This window comes from Cherax quadricarinatus, chromosome 40 (genome assembly GCF_038502225.1).
Source record: "Cherax quadricarinatus isolate ZL_2023a chromosome 40, ASM3850222v1, whole genome shotgun sequence".
NCBI lineage: Eukaryota > Metazoa > Arthropoda > Malacostraca > Decapoda > Parastacidae > Cherax > Cherax quadricarinatus.
In genome coordinates, this window is record NC_091331.1 from 961,067 (window position 1) to 982,394 (window position 21,328).

Below are 21,328 nucleotides of genomic sequence, written 5' to 3' on the forward strand. Positions count from 1 at the left end.
GGTGGGCGTGGGTGTGAGGGGGTGTGGGAGGGGGTGGAGTGTGAGGGGGTGGGAGGACTGGAGTGTGAGGGGGGTGGGGGCGTAGTGTGGGGGGGTGTGGGAGGGGGTGGGTGTTTTGGGGGGTGTGGGAGGGGCGTGGAGTTGAGGGGGGAGGGGGCGTGGAGTGTGAGGAGGTGTGGGAGGGGCGTGGGGTGGGGGGGTGGGGGCGGGGGGTGGGAGGTGTGGGAGGGCGTGGAGGGGAGGAGGTGGGGGGAGGACGTGGGTGTGGGGGGGAGGTGTGGGAGGGCGTGGTGTGGGGAGGTGTGGGGGGGCGTGGGTGTGGGGGGGGGGAGGGCGTGGGTGGGGAGGTGTGGGAGGCGTGGGGGTGTGGGGAGGTGTGGGAGGGCGGGGTGTGGGGAAATGTGGGAGGGGGTGGAGGGGAGGAGGTGTGGGGGGACCCTGGAGTGTGAGGGAGGTGTGGGAGGGCGTGGGTGGGAGGGGGTGGGTGTGAGGGGGGTGTGGGAGGCGTGGGTGTGAGGGGGGGGGGCGTGGGGTGAGGAGGTGTGGGAGGGCGTGGGGTGTGAGGGAGGTGTGGGGGGGGGCGTGGGGGGTGAGGGGGGGGTGTGGGAGGGGGTGGAGTGTGGGGGGGTGTGGGAGGGGGTGGGTGTGGGGGGGGTGTGGGAGGGGTTGGAGGGGGGGGGAGTGTGGGGGGCGTGGAGTGTGGGGGAGGTGTGGGAGGGCGTGGAGTGTGGCGGAGGTGTGGGAGGGCGTGGAGGGGGGGGTGGGAGGGGGTGGGTGGGGGGTGGGGAGGGGGTGGGTGTGGGGGTGGTGTGGGTGGGGGTGGTGTGTGGGGGAGGTGTGGGAGGGCGTGGAGTGTGGGGGAGGTGTGGGAGGGCGTGGAGTGTGGGGGAGGTGTGGGAGGGCGTGGAGTGTGAGGGAGGTGTGGGAGGACGTGGAGTGTGAGGGAGGTGTGGGAGGGCGTGGAGTGTGAGGGAGGTGTGGGAGGGCGTGGGTGGGAGGTGTCGGGGCGTGGCGGGTGGGGGCGGGGTGGGAGGGCGTGGAGTGTGGGGGAGGTGTGGGGATCGCGTGGGTGTGGGGAGGGGGTGGGGGGGGTGGAGTGTGGGGGGGTGGGGAGGGCGTGGGGTGTGGGGGGGTGGGGGGCTGGGTGTGGGGGGAGGTGTGGGAGGGCGTGGAGTGTGAGGGGGGGGGGGGCGTGGAGTGGGGGAGGGTGGGGGGGGATGGAGTGTGGGGGGGTGTGGGAGGGGGTGGGTGTGGGGGGGTGTGGGAGGGGGTTTGGGGTGTGGGGGGGGTGGGGGGCGTGGAGTGTGGGGGGGGTGGGAGGGGGTGGGGTGGGGAGGTGTGGGAGGCGTGGAGTGTGGGGGGGTGTGGGAGGGGGTGGAGTGTGGGGGGGGTGTGGAGGCGTGGGTGTGGGGGGGGTGGGGGGGCGTGGGTGTGGGGGGGGGTGTGGGAGGGGGGTGGGTGTGGGGAGGTGTGGGAGGGGGTGGGTGTGGGGGGGGTGTGGGAGGGGGGGGGTGTGGGGGGTGGGGAGGGGGTGGAGTGTGGGGGGGTTGGGGGGCGTGGAGTGTGAGGGGGGTGTGGGAGGGCGTGGAGGGGGGGAGGTGTGGGGAGGGGGTGGTGTGGGGGGGTGTGGGAGGGCTGGAGTGTGGGGTGTGGGAGGGGGTGGGTGTGGGGGGGTGTGGGAGGGCGTGGGTGTGGGGGGGTGTGGGAGGGGGTGGAGTGTGGGGGGGTGTGGGAGGGGGTGGAGTGTGGGAGGTGTGGGGGGGGCGTGGGTGTGGGGGGGGTGTGGGAGGGGGTGGAGTGGGGGGGGTGGGGGGAGGGGAAAGGGGTTCATGGGGGAAGGGGGGAAGTCAGTAGAAAGAAAAGGAAGAGAGAAAAAAAAAACTAAAAACAGCCGACTCGTAGATAGCACACCGACAGGTCGTGTGATATACTGACAGGTCGTGTAAAATTCTAAAAAGGGCTTTCCTTTTCAACCCTCTGGGAATGGTCTTTAATAAGGGGCGGGGATTACCCGAAAAAGGGCGTTAAAATACAAAAGGGCGTAATATCTAACAGGGCTTTTCCCGTGGGCATTTTGTTCTAACCGGGCCTGTAAATACTTAAAGGGCTGTAAAAATAATGCAGGTCCTGTGATATAATGCAACCCTGTATTCTAAAAAAGGGCCTGTAAAAATACTGTGGGGCGTTGAAAAATGCCCCGCAAGGGCCTTGATATACGGCAGGTCTGTGATATACAAAAAGTCCTTTATATACTATTGGGGCGGGGATATACTGACAGGTCCTTGTATGCTGACAGGTCCTGTGATTATGATAGGTCGTGTGATATCGCGGGGCCCTTTAAAATCGACAGGTCCCGCAATATACCCGACAGATCCCGTGATATACCTTTAAGGGCCTGTGATATACTGACACGTCCTGCGATATACTGACAGATCCTTTATATACGGCAGGTCCCGTGATATCTGACAGGTCCCTTTATATACTGACAGGTCCCTTTATATACTGACCCAAAACCCTTTATATACTGACAAAAATCCCCGTAACTGACAGATCCTGTGATATACTGACAGATCCTGTGATATACTGACAGGTCGTGTGATATACTGACAGGTCCTGTGATATACTGACAGATCCTGTGATATACTGACAGATCCTGTGATATACTGACAGATCCTGTGATATACTGACAGGTCCTGTGATATACTGACAGGTCGTGTGATATACTGACAGGTCGTGTGATATACTGACAGATCCTGTGATATACTGACAGGTCGTGTGATATACTGACAGATCCTGTGATATACTGACAGGTCCTGTGATATACTGACAGATCCTGTGATATACTGACAGATCCTGTGATATACTGACAGATCCTGTGATATACTGACAGGTTCTGTGATATACTGACAGATCCTGTGATATACTGACAGGTCGTGTGATATACTGACAGATCCTGTGATATACTGACAGATCCTGTGATATACTGACAGATCCTGTGATATACTGACAGATCCTGTGATATACTGACAGATCCTGTGATATACTGACAGGTCTTGTGATATACTGACAGATCCTGTGATATACTGACAGGTCCTGTGATATACTGACAGGTCTTGTGATATACTGACAGATCCTGTGATATACTGACAGGTCCTGTGATATACTGACAGATCCTGTGATATACTGACAGGTTCTGTGATATACTGACAGGTTCTGTGATATACTGACAGGTCCTGTGATATACTGACAGGTCCTGTGATATACTGACAGGTTCTGTGATATACTAACTGGTCCTGTGATATACTAACTGGTCCTGTGATATACTAACGGGTCCTGTGATATACTAACTGGTCCTGTGATATACTGACTGGTCCTGTAATATACTGACAGGTCCTGTAATATACTGACAGGTCCTGCAATATACTGACAGGTCCTGTGATACACTAACAGTTCAAGTGATACAATGAGAGGTCCTGGAACAGTCTGAAAGGTCCTTTAATAGTGAACACCTGTAATACACTGAAGGGCTCCAAGATCCACTGTGAAACCTGTGATATGCTTAGACAGCACCTGAAGTACCAAGAAAGTTCCTGTAATGGACTTTTACGTGAGTCTGAACATACAACTCCGAGTGACCCTCAAACAAGACCTAAACACTAACAAGTGTCGCCAAGACAAAGATTTAAAAGCTGACTAAGGATAATTGCGAGGATAAATCTTGTGTTGCAGAGAGTATGGGGTATAGTAAGTAGTCTTCTCCAAAGCATCCGCCCGCTCATCACTCGGGACTAAATTCCCCCATCAGACATGTTCGGGCACCCCGACATGTCCATGGACCCCCGACACGCCCAGGAACCCCCCGGCATGTCCAGGGACCCCCCGACATGTCCAGGGACCCAGCGACATGTCCAGGCTACCACCACCACAACTGCAAGTCAGTGTGCAAGGCGTGGATGCATTAACACTGGTCTACCATGGACCGAAACTTAACACTGGTCCACCATAGGTTAATGTGAACTGTTCTAGTATTCTCGCTTCTGTTTTTCATTGAAAATAAGGATAGACAGAGGAGCGTACTGCTATAACAGTAGCGAAGAAGAGAGAGCTGTGTGTAGGGCTTCAGACTTGACAAAGCTTTAAACAGAAGGGGAAACATGAAAAAGCTCTTCAAGGAGGGGAAAAAATAACTTGACAAAGCTCTACACAGAGCGAAACGTTGTTACAAAATAAGGGTAGCTTTGCAGCTGTGTTTTTTCTTCACAAATGAGGATACAGCGAGGGGAGAATATACCCACAGAAAGATTGCGATTATGAGATATATAAGGGGACATGGGGGGAAAATTTGATCATTTGAAGGGAAAATATCAGTGGGGGAAAATGAGCATCTGTGGGGGGGAATGAACGTGCAGGGGGTGAATGTGAACGTTCAGGGGGTAAAAGCGAACGTGTAGGGATGGTGGGGGAGGAATGAAAAGGGAAGTAGAATAAAACTGGAAATTATTATTATTATTATTATTATTATTATTATTAATATTATTATTATTATTATTATCATCGGTTTGAGAATGGATGAAAATCAGGTTTGACCCGAAGCAGAGAAGAGTAGAGAGAGAGAGAGAGAGAGAGAGAGAGAGAGAGAGAGAGAGAGAGAGAGAGAGAGAGAGAGAGAGAGAGAGAGAGAGAGAGAGAGAGAGAGAGAGAGAGAGAAAGCAGAATGACGAGAAATAAAAGAAGAGGGTGGAGGAAAAGAATGAATGAAGAGTGGGGAAGGGTCAGTGTTGGTCAGCTCCAGCACACGGCACAACAATGCTCCAATATCCACCCATGAATAACTCAAGAACAGCGGGAAGAGGGAGGAGAGAGGGAGGAGAAGGAGGGAGGAGAAGGAGGGAGGAGGACGTGGGAGAGAGGGGGGCTAAGGAGAGGAGGAGGAGGAGGAGGAGGAGGAGGAGGAGGAGGAGGAGGAGGAGGAGGGGGGGCAGAAAGAAAAAAAGAACAGCAGGGGTTAGGGAACGAGGATGAGGTAGGGGTGCAAGGATAGGGTTGAGAGTTACGGATAGATGAATGAACGGGCGGCCGCAGGGAAATGTAGGGTGATGGATGGTTAGAAAGATGGAGAGAAGGAAGGAAAGATGGACTGAGAGACGGGCACAGAGATGGAGAGACCACGAGACATCACAGGTAAGTAGGTACTACCACCCCAATAGGATCCCATCCATAACGCTCTCACTAACGCCCGGATACCTACTAACCGCTAGATGAACAAGGAGACTCGCCCGTCCATCCCGGATATCGATATACCTTTGAAGAGTTTCAAGAGTTTCACTACTCTCGGAGCCCGGCCATGGGCCAGGCTTCGGGTGTGAGCTGAAAGCTCAACTTCAGCTACAAGTCACCTTTATAAAGACAGGATGGCGAACCGCAGCAAACTGCCCAGCTGGTGATCACTCTCTCTCATTGGAGATTTTGCCTATTGAACCGAATTTTTTTCTCTCTCCCTTCTGATGTGTACATGGAGTCTTTTTTTTTTTATCCCAGCCTTCTCCAGATAAGCCACTTTAAGTGTACTGCGGGCAGCGGCCGGCTGTCTCCACCTTTCCTGGTTGATGTGACCAAATGTGTGGTGGCTTGGACAACTGGCAGCCCAGACGAGCCTGGGTCAACGTATGAGCAGCTTCAACTCTTTCAGCGCGTCTACCAGCCTCAGCACCTGTCAATCAACTCTCCTTCTACAGCATCTATCAACTTGAGTTCCACTATTCTACTGTCAAGACGTCCATTCACGGTGCTTATTCAAGCTGGCTTCATCTGTCATATTTTTTACCTCATCTCTCCCTCTTCCACCCTCCTCTCCCATTCCCCTCCCCATCTTTCTCTTCCCATGTTCTAACAGGCTTAGGCTACGAGGTCTTAACTTTATTAACTAAGAGCCGTTACATACCTCTGCTAAGAGTCTTTCCGCGGATTATCTTATTATTTTTCTTCGAAAATTATACATTATATATTTTTTGTATGCTACTGTAAAGTATCTGATTAAAAAAAGAGATTCTGATACTGATACTACTATGACAGGTATGGCTAATGAGACGCATGTAACTACTGAGACAAGTGTAGCTATCAAGACAAGTGTTGACTGACCTCATTCTCCTTGGTGCCTCTGGCCGCGGCTCCCAGGGTTGGTGGTCCAACAAACTGGTATCCTCCAGACTGTCCGCCAACTCGACCGGAATGTTCTGTCCCACCTGGAAGACCAATTAAGAAGTGTTAAGGTAAGCAATACTTGTTCACACACACACACACACACACACACACTGACGATCAAGCAAGAAAGACAAGGATGGGTCGAGTGAATATTCATGGCCTGGCAAGCATTTGACATTACACCGCCAGAGTTTGATTAACACGTAACAGCAAGTAGAGGTACAAGTTAAAAAGCTAAAGCGGATGAAGGAACATGTAACAAAGAGAAGAAGGATGATGGTACGGCCAGACGTTTCAGGATGGGAAAGTGTAACAAGTCGGGTTCCCCAAGGATCAGTACGAGCACCATTTAATTTCTTTAAATACGTTAATGACCTGCAAGATACAATCACTGCATCATCGTTTGCCGATGATGTAATGCTCAGAGGAACAAATATCGAAGACGACAGAAGTAGACTACAGGAAAGCTTGGACAAGCTGCAAGAGTGGTCAGACAAGGAGTTACAATAACCATTTAGGTTAAAGTCCAGTAATACTGTCTGTAGTAATTGTTAAGTTACAGTGTCGGCAGTGATATCAAGCCACTTATGTGGGAATGACTGACTTCATGTTAATGCTTTGTTCCCTCTATTATTATTATTGTGGGGGAAGCGTTATGCCTGTATGAGTCAGAGTGCATCTCGGGAATGGAGGAAGAAGGGGAGAGGGGAAAAATTAAGATCGATCTAAGGAACAAAAAGTCAGTTGCAATTCGTACGACCACAAGAACCTTTGCCGGTATCAAGACACCCCCGCCCCGTCCCTAGAAGACTTTCGCTGTTTCAAAACACGTGTTAAGTAAGATAAAACAGCAGTGAGACTTACAATGGGGGTCCTGAAGTGCCTCTCCGCTGATCTGAAGTCGTCGTCATCATCTTCTGCAAGAACATAACACAAACTTGTTAATAAAACACTACTCTCCCAAAGATTTAAGATCTATTCTACATTTGTCGTACCTGTGACCAGTTTCGAGGGTTCTTCTACCCAACAGCCCTGTCTAAGGCCTGCCTTCTTTGCTCGTTACCTGATCAAGCTCTTTGTGCTAGCGGTCCTGAATCCTACACAGCCATCACAGCCTAGCTGACCAGTGACTTCAGGCAGGTAGTGGTCCAGTTTTCCCTTGAACTCTATACCTGTTCCGGTAATATTTCTTATATCTGCTGGTATTAGGCCACAGAGTCATGAACTATGGATGCTGACACAGTGCCTGTAGTACTCTCGGTCTTCCTGAAGTTTATCCTACACAAACACCCATATCACTGACCATCAAGCATTTTTCCACGTGTATATTATCAGTTATCTTTCTGTTCTCCGTTCCAGTGAGTAAATTCCCAGTGCTCTGAGGCGTTCCCAGTAGCTCAGTTGTTTTATTAGCTCTACGGAGGCAGTAAACGCCCGCTTTCTAGCGGCCACTTCATTACTGGTGGCCGACTTGAACTGTGTTATATATGGCTCGTTTGGTCGCTTTAATACCGGTAACATTGTATGCTATCATGGAAATTAAAGGGATTTAAGACCAGGCTGGGATGAATGGCCTGACCAGTCTTCCTCTGTTTCCATTTGAGAACAACACTACGAGAGCCACTTTAATCTACAACAATATGATGTGTTCGGGAGTCATTCATATTTACCACGCATCTCATGTATACTACAATGTTCATTAAGAGCTTTCAAACACGATTTGCATGTATGCAATACGAAATGGAATAATAAACTAGTGCTGCAATTATTATTATATTATTACCGAGAAACTTATACCTGACGGTACTGAATTATTACCGAGAAACTTATACCTGACGGTACTGAATTATTACCGAGAAACTTATACCTGACGGTACTGAATTATTACCGAGAAACTTATACCTGACGGTACTGAATTATTACCGAGAAACTTATACCTGACGGTACTGAATTAAAGAATATAACATTAGAAGATTATAATGCGAGTGTCGAAGACAAGTTTGTGTGAGTATAAATCGAGGAACGGGTGGGGGTTGAACCCGTGGCGAGTGCGTCTTAAAACTCACAGGCTAGTGCGTTCCGTGACTTGCCTGCAATTGTGTTATTATGATTTCATGAGTTGTATGGGTATATTAGCAGACGCTCGCGTACGCTATTAGTATTTCTCAAATCTCAGTGGTGTAGACAAGTGGAAGATGCTACAAGAATAAGTGAAAGGTGCTCCATTCACACCTTCAAAAGTACGTATGATAGCCCAAGGGCTAGAATACAATGTCAGTCAAGCTATATATAATATATATGCAAAATAACTATAGAGGGCGTTGTATATCATTCAACTCCCCCTGTGGTTGATTTCCATCTTGCATCCCTTGTTCGCGATAAATACATTATATATATATATATATATATATATATATATATATATATATATATATATATATATATATATATATATATATATGCAAAACAACCACTCTGAAAGAATAAGAGAAATTCCAAGCGCTTTCGTGACTACTCACATTATCAAGGAACTTGATAGTTCCTTGATAATGTGAGTAGTCACGAAAGCGCTTGGAATTTCTCTATTCTTTCAGAGTGGTTGTTTTGCATGTTCTGAAATCACCTGTTTACTGTGATCTTATTGGATATATATATATATATATATATATATATATATATATATATATATATATATATATATATATATATATATATATATATATATATATATATATATATAATTAGTAAGAAATTTAAAATTAAGTCCTTTCTAAAATTTTCTCTTATACGTTTGAAGACTTTTTTTTATTTATGTTGATATAAAAATCAATAATTTTGTACCAAAAGAACATTAGAAAACTTACCTAACCTTATTATAACACGCTCAAATTAATTTAGCCTAATTTAACTAAATATATCTTAGATAAATTTACAATAATTTAATGCTAAACAAACAAAATTAAATATATTTCTTTCCGTTAGGTTCAGAATGATTTTTCCGAAATTATAGCACACAAAAATTTTCGCTTGCCTTATTCGGCAAGAAGTGCATTGCTATTTAAGCAAAAATAGCAAATTTGACCTATTCTACACACACACACACACACATATATATATATATATATATATATATATATATATATATATATATATATATATATATATATATATATATATATATATATATATATATATATATATATCGTGCCGAATAGGCAGAACTTGCGATCTTGGCTTAAATAGCAACGCTCATCTTGCCATATAGGACAAGCGAAAATTTGTGTATGTAATAATTTCGCCAAAATCATTCTGAACCTAACGAAAAAAAATATATTTCACTGTGACTGTTTAGTATTAAATTACTGTAAACAAATCTAAAATATATTTAGCTGGGTTAGGCTAAAATAAATTGTTCTTGTTATAATATGGTTAGGCAAGTTTTCTAAGATTCTTTTGGTGAAAAATTAAAAATTGCTACATTAACATTAATGGAAAAAATATATCTTTAAACGAATATGAGGAAATTTTAGAAAGGACTTAATTTTCATTGATTTCTTGCTAATTGACCAGTTTTACATATTCGGCACGACATTATATATATATATATATATATATATATATATATATATATATATATATATATATATATATATATATATATATATATATATAAGGAGAGAGGGAGAGAGAGAGACAACTTTGATTTTAAGGAAGGCAATTAGCGATGGAAAAGTCGAATTTACAATAATAATCATAGTAATAAAAATAATAATCATATAATCAAATTCAGTAGTAAATCGGAAAGTGTGAGAGTGGTGCAGGCAGACATGGGCTTAAGGAGGAGTATGTGAAGGTTAGGAGGGAGGGAGGGAGAGGCAGAAGTGTACAAAAGTGTTAAAAGGGACGGGGGGAGAGTGCAAGATGTAAATTAAAATCAACTTGGTGCAATAAGCCAGTTTCTGCTCCAAAGATGTGGTTTTCAGCGAGGTCAGTTAGAGTAAGGGTGTTGGGGGCGTGGAAGCGAATTCTGAGTGTCCACTGATAGACAGGACAATATTAAGATATGTTGAACTTATAATACAAACTGACAGTTTTTCAGTGCAGTGCTGGGCGTTTTTTCACGAGGTATTAGTGAGCGAGGTGAGTGTTGCCGATACTTAGTGGAGAGTATAGTCTCCCAAACATGAAAGAGGTGGACAGAAAATGGCCCGAAATACAAAAGTGGTTTGACAGAAAATTTATTGAGATCCAACGCGGGCCACCCTTCCTGCCGAAGGTCGCGGAGATGTCGACATATCAAGGAAAAATAATCTGAGAAAGGATTACCCATGTGTCAAATCGGGCGGTCATGAGCAGCTGACCAAGCGGCTGAGTCTGCTTGTTCGTTACCTAGAACATGGACGTGTCTGGGGACCCAGCATAAACGATGTCTTTGTGTTCACTTCAAATGTAATGTAACTTACAGGAGTTTTAAGATAGTCACAAATATAAAACAAGAAACTGCTCAACCTGGTACGTTATAAGAGATTAATGGATGAACAAGAATAGACAGGAATAAAAGGTAAACATGGCAAGTAGGTCAGGAAGTACTTGAAGGACAGAATGCAGTAAAAGGAAATAATTAGACATTAGAATTGGCGAAGGTAATAAATGGAGTTCCACAAGGACCAGTACTGGGACCACTTTTATTTATAATGTACGTAAATTACAGCAAAAATTACTCCTATATGTTGGAGTTTAAACTAAAATGCAAGAATGGTGGTGTTTTATTAGTCAGGACACATCATAGTAACTCGTGACGCGGGTCTTAATCAGATGATGATCCCTTAAGTGGTTAAGCATCCACCAGTTAGGTTTTAACCCCTTATATAAAACAAATATTAACTACACAGTGTATGCCAAAATGGTGATAGTCTCGTAGGTGTCACAACACCTGGAGGATACCCGAGGATGATTTCAGCAGTTATCACCCCCGTGGCCCAGTCTCAGATCAGACCTAATGGCAAATGACTTGATCAACCAAGGTCTGTAATACAGACATCAATACATGGCTGATCAGAAACTGACTTGAGGAACTTCTAGAGTTCCCTTCTGAAGAGAAGTCATTAGTCTTGGTCCCTTAACACTTATCTATTAGAGAAGTTCCTGAACACCTGCTCTCCACTAAGGGTATATGCTTAAGCAGGAGGCGATTTCTGTGTGTGAAGATTTGGGACCAATCCTCCAGTTCCTAAAAAGATTAAGGGAAATAAGATGACAGATCATAAACGAGAGGAGAGAAGAAAGGAAACATTCAAGAAAGAAAAGGATCTGAAGCTAGTTTATTATTAAAATTATTAATACTAAATTATGATATATTATTACATACTCATTATCATTATTAATATCATTATTTGGTTAAGGCATGACGACGAACTTGGTGCTACAAGTTGTGGGTGAGAGGAGGGATGGTCTGGCGGAGGCGCCAAACTTCATGGGTGTGCAGTAAGCGGGTGTTATTAACACACTTCCTCAACTTCACCTCACTAATACACTGCCCAGACCACTTAGTATTTTTCTACTCTGTGTAACTAAGGCGATGGAGGTGTCTCGTGAGCGAAGGAAGGAGGTGCTCTAATGAAGAAGAAGAAGAAGAAGAAGAAGAAGAAGAAGAAGAAGAAGAAGAAGAAGAAGAAGAAGAAGAAGAAGAAGAAGAAGAAGAAGAAGAAGAAGAATTAGAAGAAGAAGAAGAAGAAGAAAGAAAGAAAGAAAGAAAGAAAGAAAGAAAGAAAGAAAGAAAGAAAGAAAGAAAGAAAGAACGAAAGAAAGAAACATAGATAGACAGAGAGAGAGAGAGAGAGAGAGAGAGAGAGAGAGAGAGAGAGAGAGAGAGAGAGAGAGAGAAAGAGAGAGAGCCCAAGATTGTTGAGAAGATGTGCAGACCAGCTAGCAGCACCTCTAACTCGCATCTTTCAGCACTGCCTAGTACAGTGTAAATGGCCCTCTCTATGGAAAGAGGCAAATGTAGTCCCTGTTCACAAAAAGAAGAGCAGAGCAGAAATCAGCAACTACAGACCAGTGTCACTCTTGTCAATCACTGGTAAGATCCTTGAGACAATAATCTCAAGACAAATGACAGAGTTTTTTGACTACCACTCACTACTTTGTGATCGTCAATATGGCTTCAGGAAAGGTTACTCTCCTGCTGATCTGTTGTTAAACCTCTCCACTAAGTGGCACCAGTCACTGGATGAATCCAAAGTCAGCTGTGTGGTAGCACTGGACATTGCTGGCGCTTTCGACCGGGTGTGGCACCAGGGCCTCTTAGCAAAACTTCAAGCACTGGGAATTGCAGGCTCTACGCTATGTCTCCTCAGTGATTACCTTCATGGTAGATCTCTAAGTGTAGTTCTCAATGGAACGGAATCAGCAAGACATCCTATTGGGGCAAGTGTTCCACAAGGAAGCGTGCTGGGTCCATTGTTATGGAATGTCTACTTCAATGACCTTCTTCATCTCATCCCAGAATCACATGCATATGCAGACGACTGTACACTGACATTCACTTATCCAAGAGAAGAAATGCCAGCTGCTCTAAGCTACATCAATCACCAGCTGAGAGCTATATCAGCTTGGGGAAATAGATGGCAAGTAACATTTGCACCTGAGAAAACGCAAATGATGATCGTCTCTAGGCACCATGATGGTAATGCTGGTGCAGTAGTAAGGATGAATGGGAGGGTGTTGGCACCTGGAGAAGAAGTTGATATCCTTAGGGTGAAATTTGACTCCAAACTAACCATGAAGTAACCATGTTGTAAATCTTGCAAACAAGGCAGCCAGGAAGCTTACAGCACTTCGCCGTATCTCGCATCTGCTTGACAGTAGGGGTTGCAAGATCCTGTACGAGGCACAAGTACGCTCACACCTTGAGTATGCTCCACTTTCTTGGTTTGCCTGCCCCCCCTCTCATCTGCGACTGCTTGACAGAGTAGAGAACAGAGCAAGACGTCTCATCTCTCGCCTGGACCCATCCTGGATAGATCTGTCATTTCAGCAGAGCCTTCAACATAGGAGGGATGTGGGTGGCCTTACTGTTATGCACAAGGCCAATATTGTCAAAATACCACACTTGGATCCACTTCGAGGACAGCGTGAAACAAGCTTTTATGCCACAAGACGGGCAGAAAGCAGCAACTTCACTCTGGCTGTACCCTTCTCCAGAACATCACTCCATCTGAGATCATACATACCCAGGATGACTCGAGTATGGAACACATTCGTACAGCATAATGATGTCAACGAGATAAAGTCAGTTGATCAAATGAAAATGCTGGCCCACAGATGGCTCCAACTTCATCCTGTTCCCTACTTGTATGTCTCATAACAATAAAAATGCTTTCAAATGAGCTGATGTAGGTAACAGCTCTTAGCTTGCCAATAAAGTTAGGAATCCTTAACCTGTAAATAGCTTGTCAATAAAGCTAGGGATCCTTAACCTTGTCAAACAATGTGTAAAAAAAAAAAAGAGAAAGAGAGAGAGAGAGAGAGAGAGAGAGAGAGAGAGAGAGAGAGAGAGAGAGAGAGAGAGAGAGAGAGCGCCGTTTGTGATATCACTGTCAGCGAGGACTGGCTGGTGTTATCACCCCTACCTGCCCTTCCTTCCCTTACCTCATTTTCCCCTCGCTAGTATTACTCCAGGGGAGTGGGAGCGAGAGGGGAGGAGAGAAGGAGTAGCAAGCAGGGGGTTTCAAACCCCAGGACACCGAGAAAGTGTGTAGCCGACACCGGTGTCACCAACACTTGCCTTGCATCCCCTCCTCCCCCTCTCCAACACACCCCTCTAACACTATCTTGCTCTCCCTCCTCACTACCTCTGTTAAGTTTTAATTTTATTTTTCAGGTGTGTGTGTGTGTGTGTGTGTGTGTGTGTGTGTGTGTGTGTGTGTGTGTGTGTGTGTGTGTGTGTGTGTGTGCACCTTACACCTGCACCTATTCATCACCATGAGGGTTAACTCATCACCTGAATGCACCTCATATCGGCAATTAATCATCCTAACACCTAGTTAACTCATCGCTTGACTGCACCTCATCCCTGCACCGTAACAGTTATCTCCCTAGGTCCCTTCCTTCCCCTCTCTCCCCCAATTCCATCTACTAAGACTCCAAACACCACCTCACTTCCCCGACGTCATGACATCACTTTATTCTCCCCCCCACTATATTTTCCCACCCTTTAACTTCTCTTTTTCCCCTTTTATCTCCAGTTTCTTTTCCCCTTCCCTCCCTTAACCACTTCCCTTTAAATCCCATATTTTGGATATAATCCCGTTAGCTAGTCTTCGGTGGGCGTATTACCGCCGTAAAACGCGGCTGCCTCGACCTGAGAGTGCTCTCTGCACCAGTTGCCTCCCTCCATATAAACACCATTATTTTCCTAAATTTCTCCCTACACATGGCTCTAACGTGTTCCCCTTTTCTTTCCCTCAACTCCTTTATCAAAATATCAAGAGCATACGTTCGTACGTACGTACGTACGTATTAACGAGAGAGAGAGAGAGAGAGAGAGAGAGAGAGAGAGAGAGAGAGAGAGAGAGAGAGAGAGCGAGAAGGAGAATCAGAGGAGGTGCATGACAGGGAAGGTTTGCCAAAGTCGAGGCGTGTATGAGGCGCAGCAAGTGTGAGATGCGGCGCGACGAGTGTGTGAGGTGGCGCCAGGCAGGTGAGGTAGGTGGCTGGTGTAAACAAAGACATAGGGCCTGGGTGAAGGAGGTATTGATTGATTGCTGCGTCTTGAACCTTCCATCCTGTCCAGCATCCATCTCCGCCACCTCCACTTCCAACACCTTTAACACTACACCTTCAGATCCTCCACCAACACCAATGCCTCTAGCACTAACGCCTGCAACACCTCCACCAATGCTTCAACTCCGCCACCAACACCTGCAATTTCTCCATCAACACCTTTAACACCGCCACCAACACTGCAGCTCCTCCATCAATACTTCCAGCTCCTTCGTAAACACCTGCATCGTAGTCACCTACATTAACACCACCACCTGCAAGTCCTCTACTACCTACAACACCTTGTAGAATTAAACGGGGAATTGAAGTTAAGTTGAATATACACTTTCAAGAGAAGCTATGATCAGAACCAAGTGGCAAGAACCGGTGATCTTAAAAGACGAGGTCGCAAGTCGAGACTCGACACGACCAGCAGAATGCCACTTACGCTAACGTTTCACAACAGACAGGTCATGTGACAATTATTTCTCACCGCATTTGTACACTCATTATCACGTTAAGCCAAGTAGCAATACACTTATGTCAAGCCAAGTAGCAACACACTCACATCAAGCCAAGTAGCAATACACTCACATCAAGCCAAGTAGCAATACACTTACATCAAGCCAAGTAGCAATACACTCACATCAAGCCAAGTAGCAATACACTCACATCAAGCCAAGTACCAATACACTCACATCAAGCCAAGTAGCAATACACTTACATCAAGCCAAGTAGCAATACACTTACATCAAGCCAAGTAGCAATACACTCACATCAAGCCAAGTAGCAATACACTCACATCAAGCCAAGTAGCAATACACTTACATCAAGCCAAGTAGCAATACACTCACATCAAGCCAAGTAGCAATACACTCACATCAAGCCAAGTAGCAATACACTTACATCAAGCCAAGTAGCAATACACTCACATCAAGCCAAGTAGCAATACACTCACATCAAGCCAAGTAGCAATACACTCACATCAAGCCAAGTAGCAATACACTCACATCAAGCCAAGTAGCAATACACTTACATCAAGCCAAGTAGCAACACACTCACATCAAGCCAAGTAGCAATACACTCACATCAAGCCAAGTAGCAATACACTTACATCAAGCCAAGTAGCAATACACTCACATCAAGCCAAGTAGCAATACACTTACATCAAGCCAAGTAGCAATACACTCACATCAAGCCAAGTAGCAATACACTCACATCAAGCCAAGTAGCAATACACTCTGTATTAAGATGTGAAATTACTGCCGACACGACAACTTGAGGGAAAATGGACAGGGAAGCATTCACTCAGGACACCTTTCTGAAGAAGTTTCGGGCCTTGGATCTTCATCTTTTCCGTCTAAAGACCGAAATAATTACACTCTAACGAGTCTAATCATCAATACAGTTTAATCAGTCGCCTTAGATGATGCGTCTCTCTGATGGCTAATATTATCCGAGAGGAACCATTACCGGAGTCAATAATTCCATTCTAGTGTCATTATGTGGGACGAAGTACCACATAATGTCTCCTCCTACATCATCGATCTCCCTTCCTTCAAATAAGGAGTGAGAAGATAGCTCCTCTAGACAATGGATTATACTTCGATGTAATTATCTTCTTTCCCTGCAACAGCGAGCACACTCAGGCCTCGTAGCCCTGCATTATTTAGGTTAGCGAATGTTCAACCGGATTTACATTAACATCATACACACCAATACCATTGCATGGGGTCTATGCTAACCTATGGTGTATAAATATACCTAGTTGGATGAATATTACTGTGGCCAGCTGCTCCAGTGATTTACGCACTGGCCTGGAGTTTTACGAGTCATTTGCCACTGGCTCAAGCCCCATCCGTTCCGTGGTTTATTATGATTTCGTAAGTCAAGAAGGTGACTACAGACAGGTAGTGAAATCAATTAGAACATCTGTCATAAATACGATACATACATGTGGCTTGTTCAAGCGCTACTCTGCAAACATGAAAAGGACAAAACCTGACTAGCACAAAGATTAATAACATGAAGCACAATATTTCATCCCTGAGTGAAAACAAACACAGGAGCAATACAGAGCAGGGGTTGAAAAACATTACAAAATAATGCTGGGAGGCCAGAACATGAATATTTGAGTGGGCCTCACACACAAGTGCAATGAAACGCGGAAACTGCTTACACACACCAACAAGCTGGCTATTATTGTTACCAGAACTAATTAATATACTCCACTACTCACCCCCTCTCCACTCTACCACTACTCACCTCTCTCCTGCCCCCCACCACCACTCCACCCCCACCACTCCACCTGCCACCACCCATGCTGATATGCTTAACGATATCCTCACTGCCCCGGTGAAGTCTCTCAGCTCAGGCTGACACATTTCAGCACCTCGTATGAGCTCCATCCTGCGTGATGGAATCTAACAGGGAAACAGAGCTAGCATTTCTTCCAATTATCACATAAAATAAGATAGCAACACACTACTGATGTCACTACCACCATCACCACCGCGTCCACTACCACCGTCACCACCACCTCCACCATCACCACCACAACAATATCTTCCTACATCACTCTACCCTCCCTCACTGTCTACCACCCTAACTTCCTATCATCCTCATCAACCGTCAACCACGCTATCAAACAAGTTTATATAAATGGTGATGTAGCTGTTTAACGTATATTTAGGACCTACTGCTTAACATTATATATATATATATATTTATATATATATATATATATATATATATATATATATATATATATATATATATATATATATAGTGTGTGTGTGTGTGTGTGTGTGTGTGTGTGTGTGTGTGTGTGTGTGTGTGTGTGTGTGTGTGTGTGTGTGTGTGTGTGTGTGTGTGTGCGTGTGTGTGTGTGCAATAAGATCACAGTAAACAGGTGATTTCAGAATATGCAAAACAACCACTGTGAAAGAATAGAGAAGTTCCAAGCGTTTCGTGACTACTCACATTATCAAGGAACAATAACGCGATAATGTGAGTAGTCACGAAAGCACTTGGAACTTCTCTATTCTTTCACAGTGGTTGTTTTGTATATATATATATATATATATATATATATATATATATATATATATATATATATATATATATATATATATATATAGTACTTACGCCACTTGGCCAGAATCTGGGATCTGGCCGAGTGGCGTAGGTACTATGTACTTTGATGCAGAGTGTATAGGTTCGAATCCTGTTAGGGACTGAGAGATAATATAGATACACACACACGCACACACACACACACACACACACACACACACACACACACACACACACACACACACACACACACACACACACACACCATTAACTTACCCTTAGGAAACCACAGAGGATGTTTCGATCCATCCTAGGCCATTATCAACTCACAACTAGAAAAACTAAGCAGAGATCAGAAAACAGGTAGGGGTGGGGGAAGGGAAGTGTGGTGGGGGAAGGAAGTGTGGTGGGGGAAGGAAGTGTGGTGGGGTAAGGAAGTGTGGTGGGGGAAGGAAGTGTGGTGGGGGAAGGAAGTGTGGTGGGGGAAGGGGGTGGCGGCGGCAGTGGTAGTAGTGGTAGTGCTAGTAGTAATAGTAATATTAGGATTAATGCCATCATTATCATCAACACAACAAGTGCCACCATCACCATTATCGCCACCATTATAAGTGCCACCATCATCACAATAAGTGCCACGATCACCACCATTATCACCAGCACAATAAGTGCCACCATCACCACCATTACAATAAGTGCCACCATCACCACCACAATGAGTCTCTCGCAGCCTCCAAGAGATAATGAGAGAATATCTCCCAGCCATAACCACATTATCCTCGTTATTTTCCTCTGGTAAGTGGCAGTTTCCACCTTAAGTGGGACTCCTCTATCAAACAATTCCACCAGGCTAATGGCGTCTCTCACACACAAGGAGAGGCAGGGGAAGAGAGGAGAGGCAGGGGAAGAGAGGTGAGGCAGGGGGAAGAAAGGAGAGGCAAGTGAAGACAGGAGAGACAGGTGAAGACAGGAGAGGGAGGGGAAGAGAGGAGAGGAAGGAGAAAGAGAAGAGAGGCAGGGGGAAGAGAGGAGAAGCAGGGAGAAGAGGGCAGGCAGGGAGGAGAAAGGAGAGGCAGAGGGAAGAGAGGAAAGGCGGGGGTGAAAGAAAAACCGAGAAGAAAAGAGATGGAGGGAGCAAGAGAGGAGAGACAAGGGAAGGAAGACGAGACAAAGTAAGAAAGGTGAGATAGGGAGGAAGAGAGGGAGGGAAAAGCGAGGCCAAGAGAAAAGAGGGAATAGAGAAGGAAAACAGAAGGGAAAAATAAGGGAAACGAGGAGAAAATGAAGAAAAGAAGAGATTAAGGCAGGTAGAGAGAAAAAGGAAGGAGGGATAGAAGGGAGATGTAGAAGTGAGGTTTTAAGAGGAGGTGGAGATGAGGTTTTAAAGACGAGGAAGGAGAAGAAGAGGTGAAGTTTACAGAAGAGGAAGGAGAAGAAGAGGTGAAGTTTACAAAAGAGGAAGAAGAAATACCAAGAATTAGATAAGAAGAATCGGGAACGCAAGAGAAGCCAGAGAGAGTGGAAGGGATGAAGAGAAATATAATAAAATAAGAGAAGTATATCTGTCTGCCTGACTGATTGTCTGCCTGACTGTCTGCTTGACTGATTGTCTGCCTGACTGTCTGCTTGACTGATTGTCTGCCTGACTGTCTGCTTGACTGATTGTCTGCCTGACTGTCTGCTTGACTGATTGTCTGCCTGACTGTCTGCTTGACTGACTGTCTGCCTGACTGGCTGGCTGTCTGACTGGGGAACACAAAATACAAGTAAATGTAGAGTCTCACAACCTGGCCAAGAAAATGTAATGTCTTGAAAGGGGAAGAAACTGGTGTCTTGTAAGGGGAAGAAACTGGTGTCTTGTAAGGGGAAGAAACTGGTGTCTTGAAAGGGGAAGAAACTGGTGTCTTGTAAGGGGAAGAAACTGGTGTCTTGAAAGGGGAAGAAACTGGTGTCTTGTAAGGGGAAGAAACTGGTGTCTTGTAAGGGGAAGAAACTGGTGTCTTGAAAGGGGAAGAAACTGGTGTCTTGAAAGGGGAAGAAACTGGTGTCTTGAAAGGGGAAGAAACTGGTGTCTTGAAAGGGGAAGAAACTGGTGTCTTGAAAGGGGAAGAAACTGGTGTCTTGTAAGGGGAAGAAACTGGTGTCTTGAAAGGGGAAGAAACTGGTGTCTTGAAAGGGGAAGAAACTGGTGTCTTGTAAGGGGAAGAAACTGGTGTCTTGAAAGGGGAAGAAACTGGTGTCTTGAAAGGGGAAGAAACTGGTGTCTTGTAAGGGGAAGAAACTGGTGTCTTGAAAGGGGAAGAAACTGGTGTCTTGAAAGGGGAAGAAACTGGTGTCTTGAAAGGGGAAGAAACTGGTGTCTTGAAAGGGGAAGAAACTGGTGTCTTGTAAGGGGAAGAAACTGGTGTCTTGTAAGGGGAAGAAACTGGTGTCTTGTAAGGGGAAGAAACTGGTGTCTTGTAAGGGGAAGAAACTGGTGTCTTGTAAGGGGAAGAAACTGGTGTCTTGAAAGGGGAAGAAACTGGTGTCTTGTAAGGGGAAGAAACTGGTGTCTTGAAAGGGGAAGAAACTGGTGTCTTGTAAGGGGAAGAAACTGGTGTCTTGAAAGGGGAAGAAACTGGTGTCTTGTAAGGGGAAGAAACTGGTGTCTTGTAAGGGGAAGAAACTGGTGTCTTGTAAGGGGAAGAAACTGGTGTCTTGAAAGGGGAAGAAACTGGTGTCTTGAAAGGGGAAGAAACTGGTGTCTTGAAAGGGGAAGAAACTGGTGTCTTGAAAGGGGAAGAAACTGGTGTCTTGTAAGGGGAAGAAACTGGTGTCTTGAAAGGGGAAGAAACTGGTGTCTTGAAAGGGGAAGAAACTGGTGTCTTGTAAGGGGAAGAAACTGGTGTCTTGTAAGGGGAAGAAACTGGTGTCTTGAAAGGGGAAGAAACTGGTGTCTTGAAAGGGGAAGAAACTGGTGTCTTGTAAGGGGAAGAAACTGGTGTCTTGTAAGGGGAAGAAACTGGTGTCTTGAAAGGGGAAGAAACTGGTGTCTTGAAAGGGGAAGAAACTGGTGTCTTGTAAGGGGAAGAAACTGGTGTCTTGTAAGGGGAAGAAACTGGTGTCTTGAAAGGGGAAGAAACTGGTGTCTTGAAAGGGGAAGAAACTGGTGTCTTGAAAGGGGAAGAAACTGGTGTCTTGAAAGGGGAAGAAACTGGTGTCTTGAAAGGGGAAGAAACTGGTGTCTTGTAAGGGGAAGAAACTGGTGTCTTGTAAGGGGAAGAAACTGGTGTCTTGAAAGGGGAAGAAACTG

At 45.5% G+C, this 21,328-nt stretch overlaps 1 protein-coding gene across 5 annotated transcripts in view; it reads right to left on the minus strand.

Annotated features, from left to right (window-relative positions):
* Positions 1-21,328, minus strand: part of LOC128687148 (Fanconi anemia group J protein homolog) — an 820,717-nt gene that overhangs the window by 231,601 nt on the left and 567,788 nt on the right. For all 5 annotated transcript variants that reach the window (XM_070092594.1, XM_070092590.1, XM_070092591.1 and 2 more), the window contains 2 exons: positions 7,066-7,118; positions 6,139-6,242 (listed from right to left, as the gene is read on the minus strand). In XM_070092594.1, coding sequence (XP_069948695.1) covers positions 6,139-6,242; positions 7,066-7,118 — 157 coding nt within the window. The remainder of the gene's footprint in view (positions 1-6,138; positions 6,243-7,065; positions 7,119-21,328) is intronic.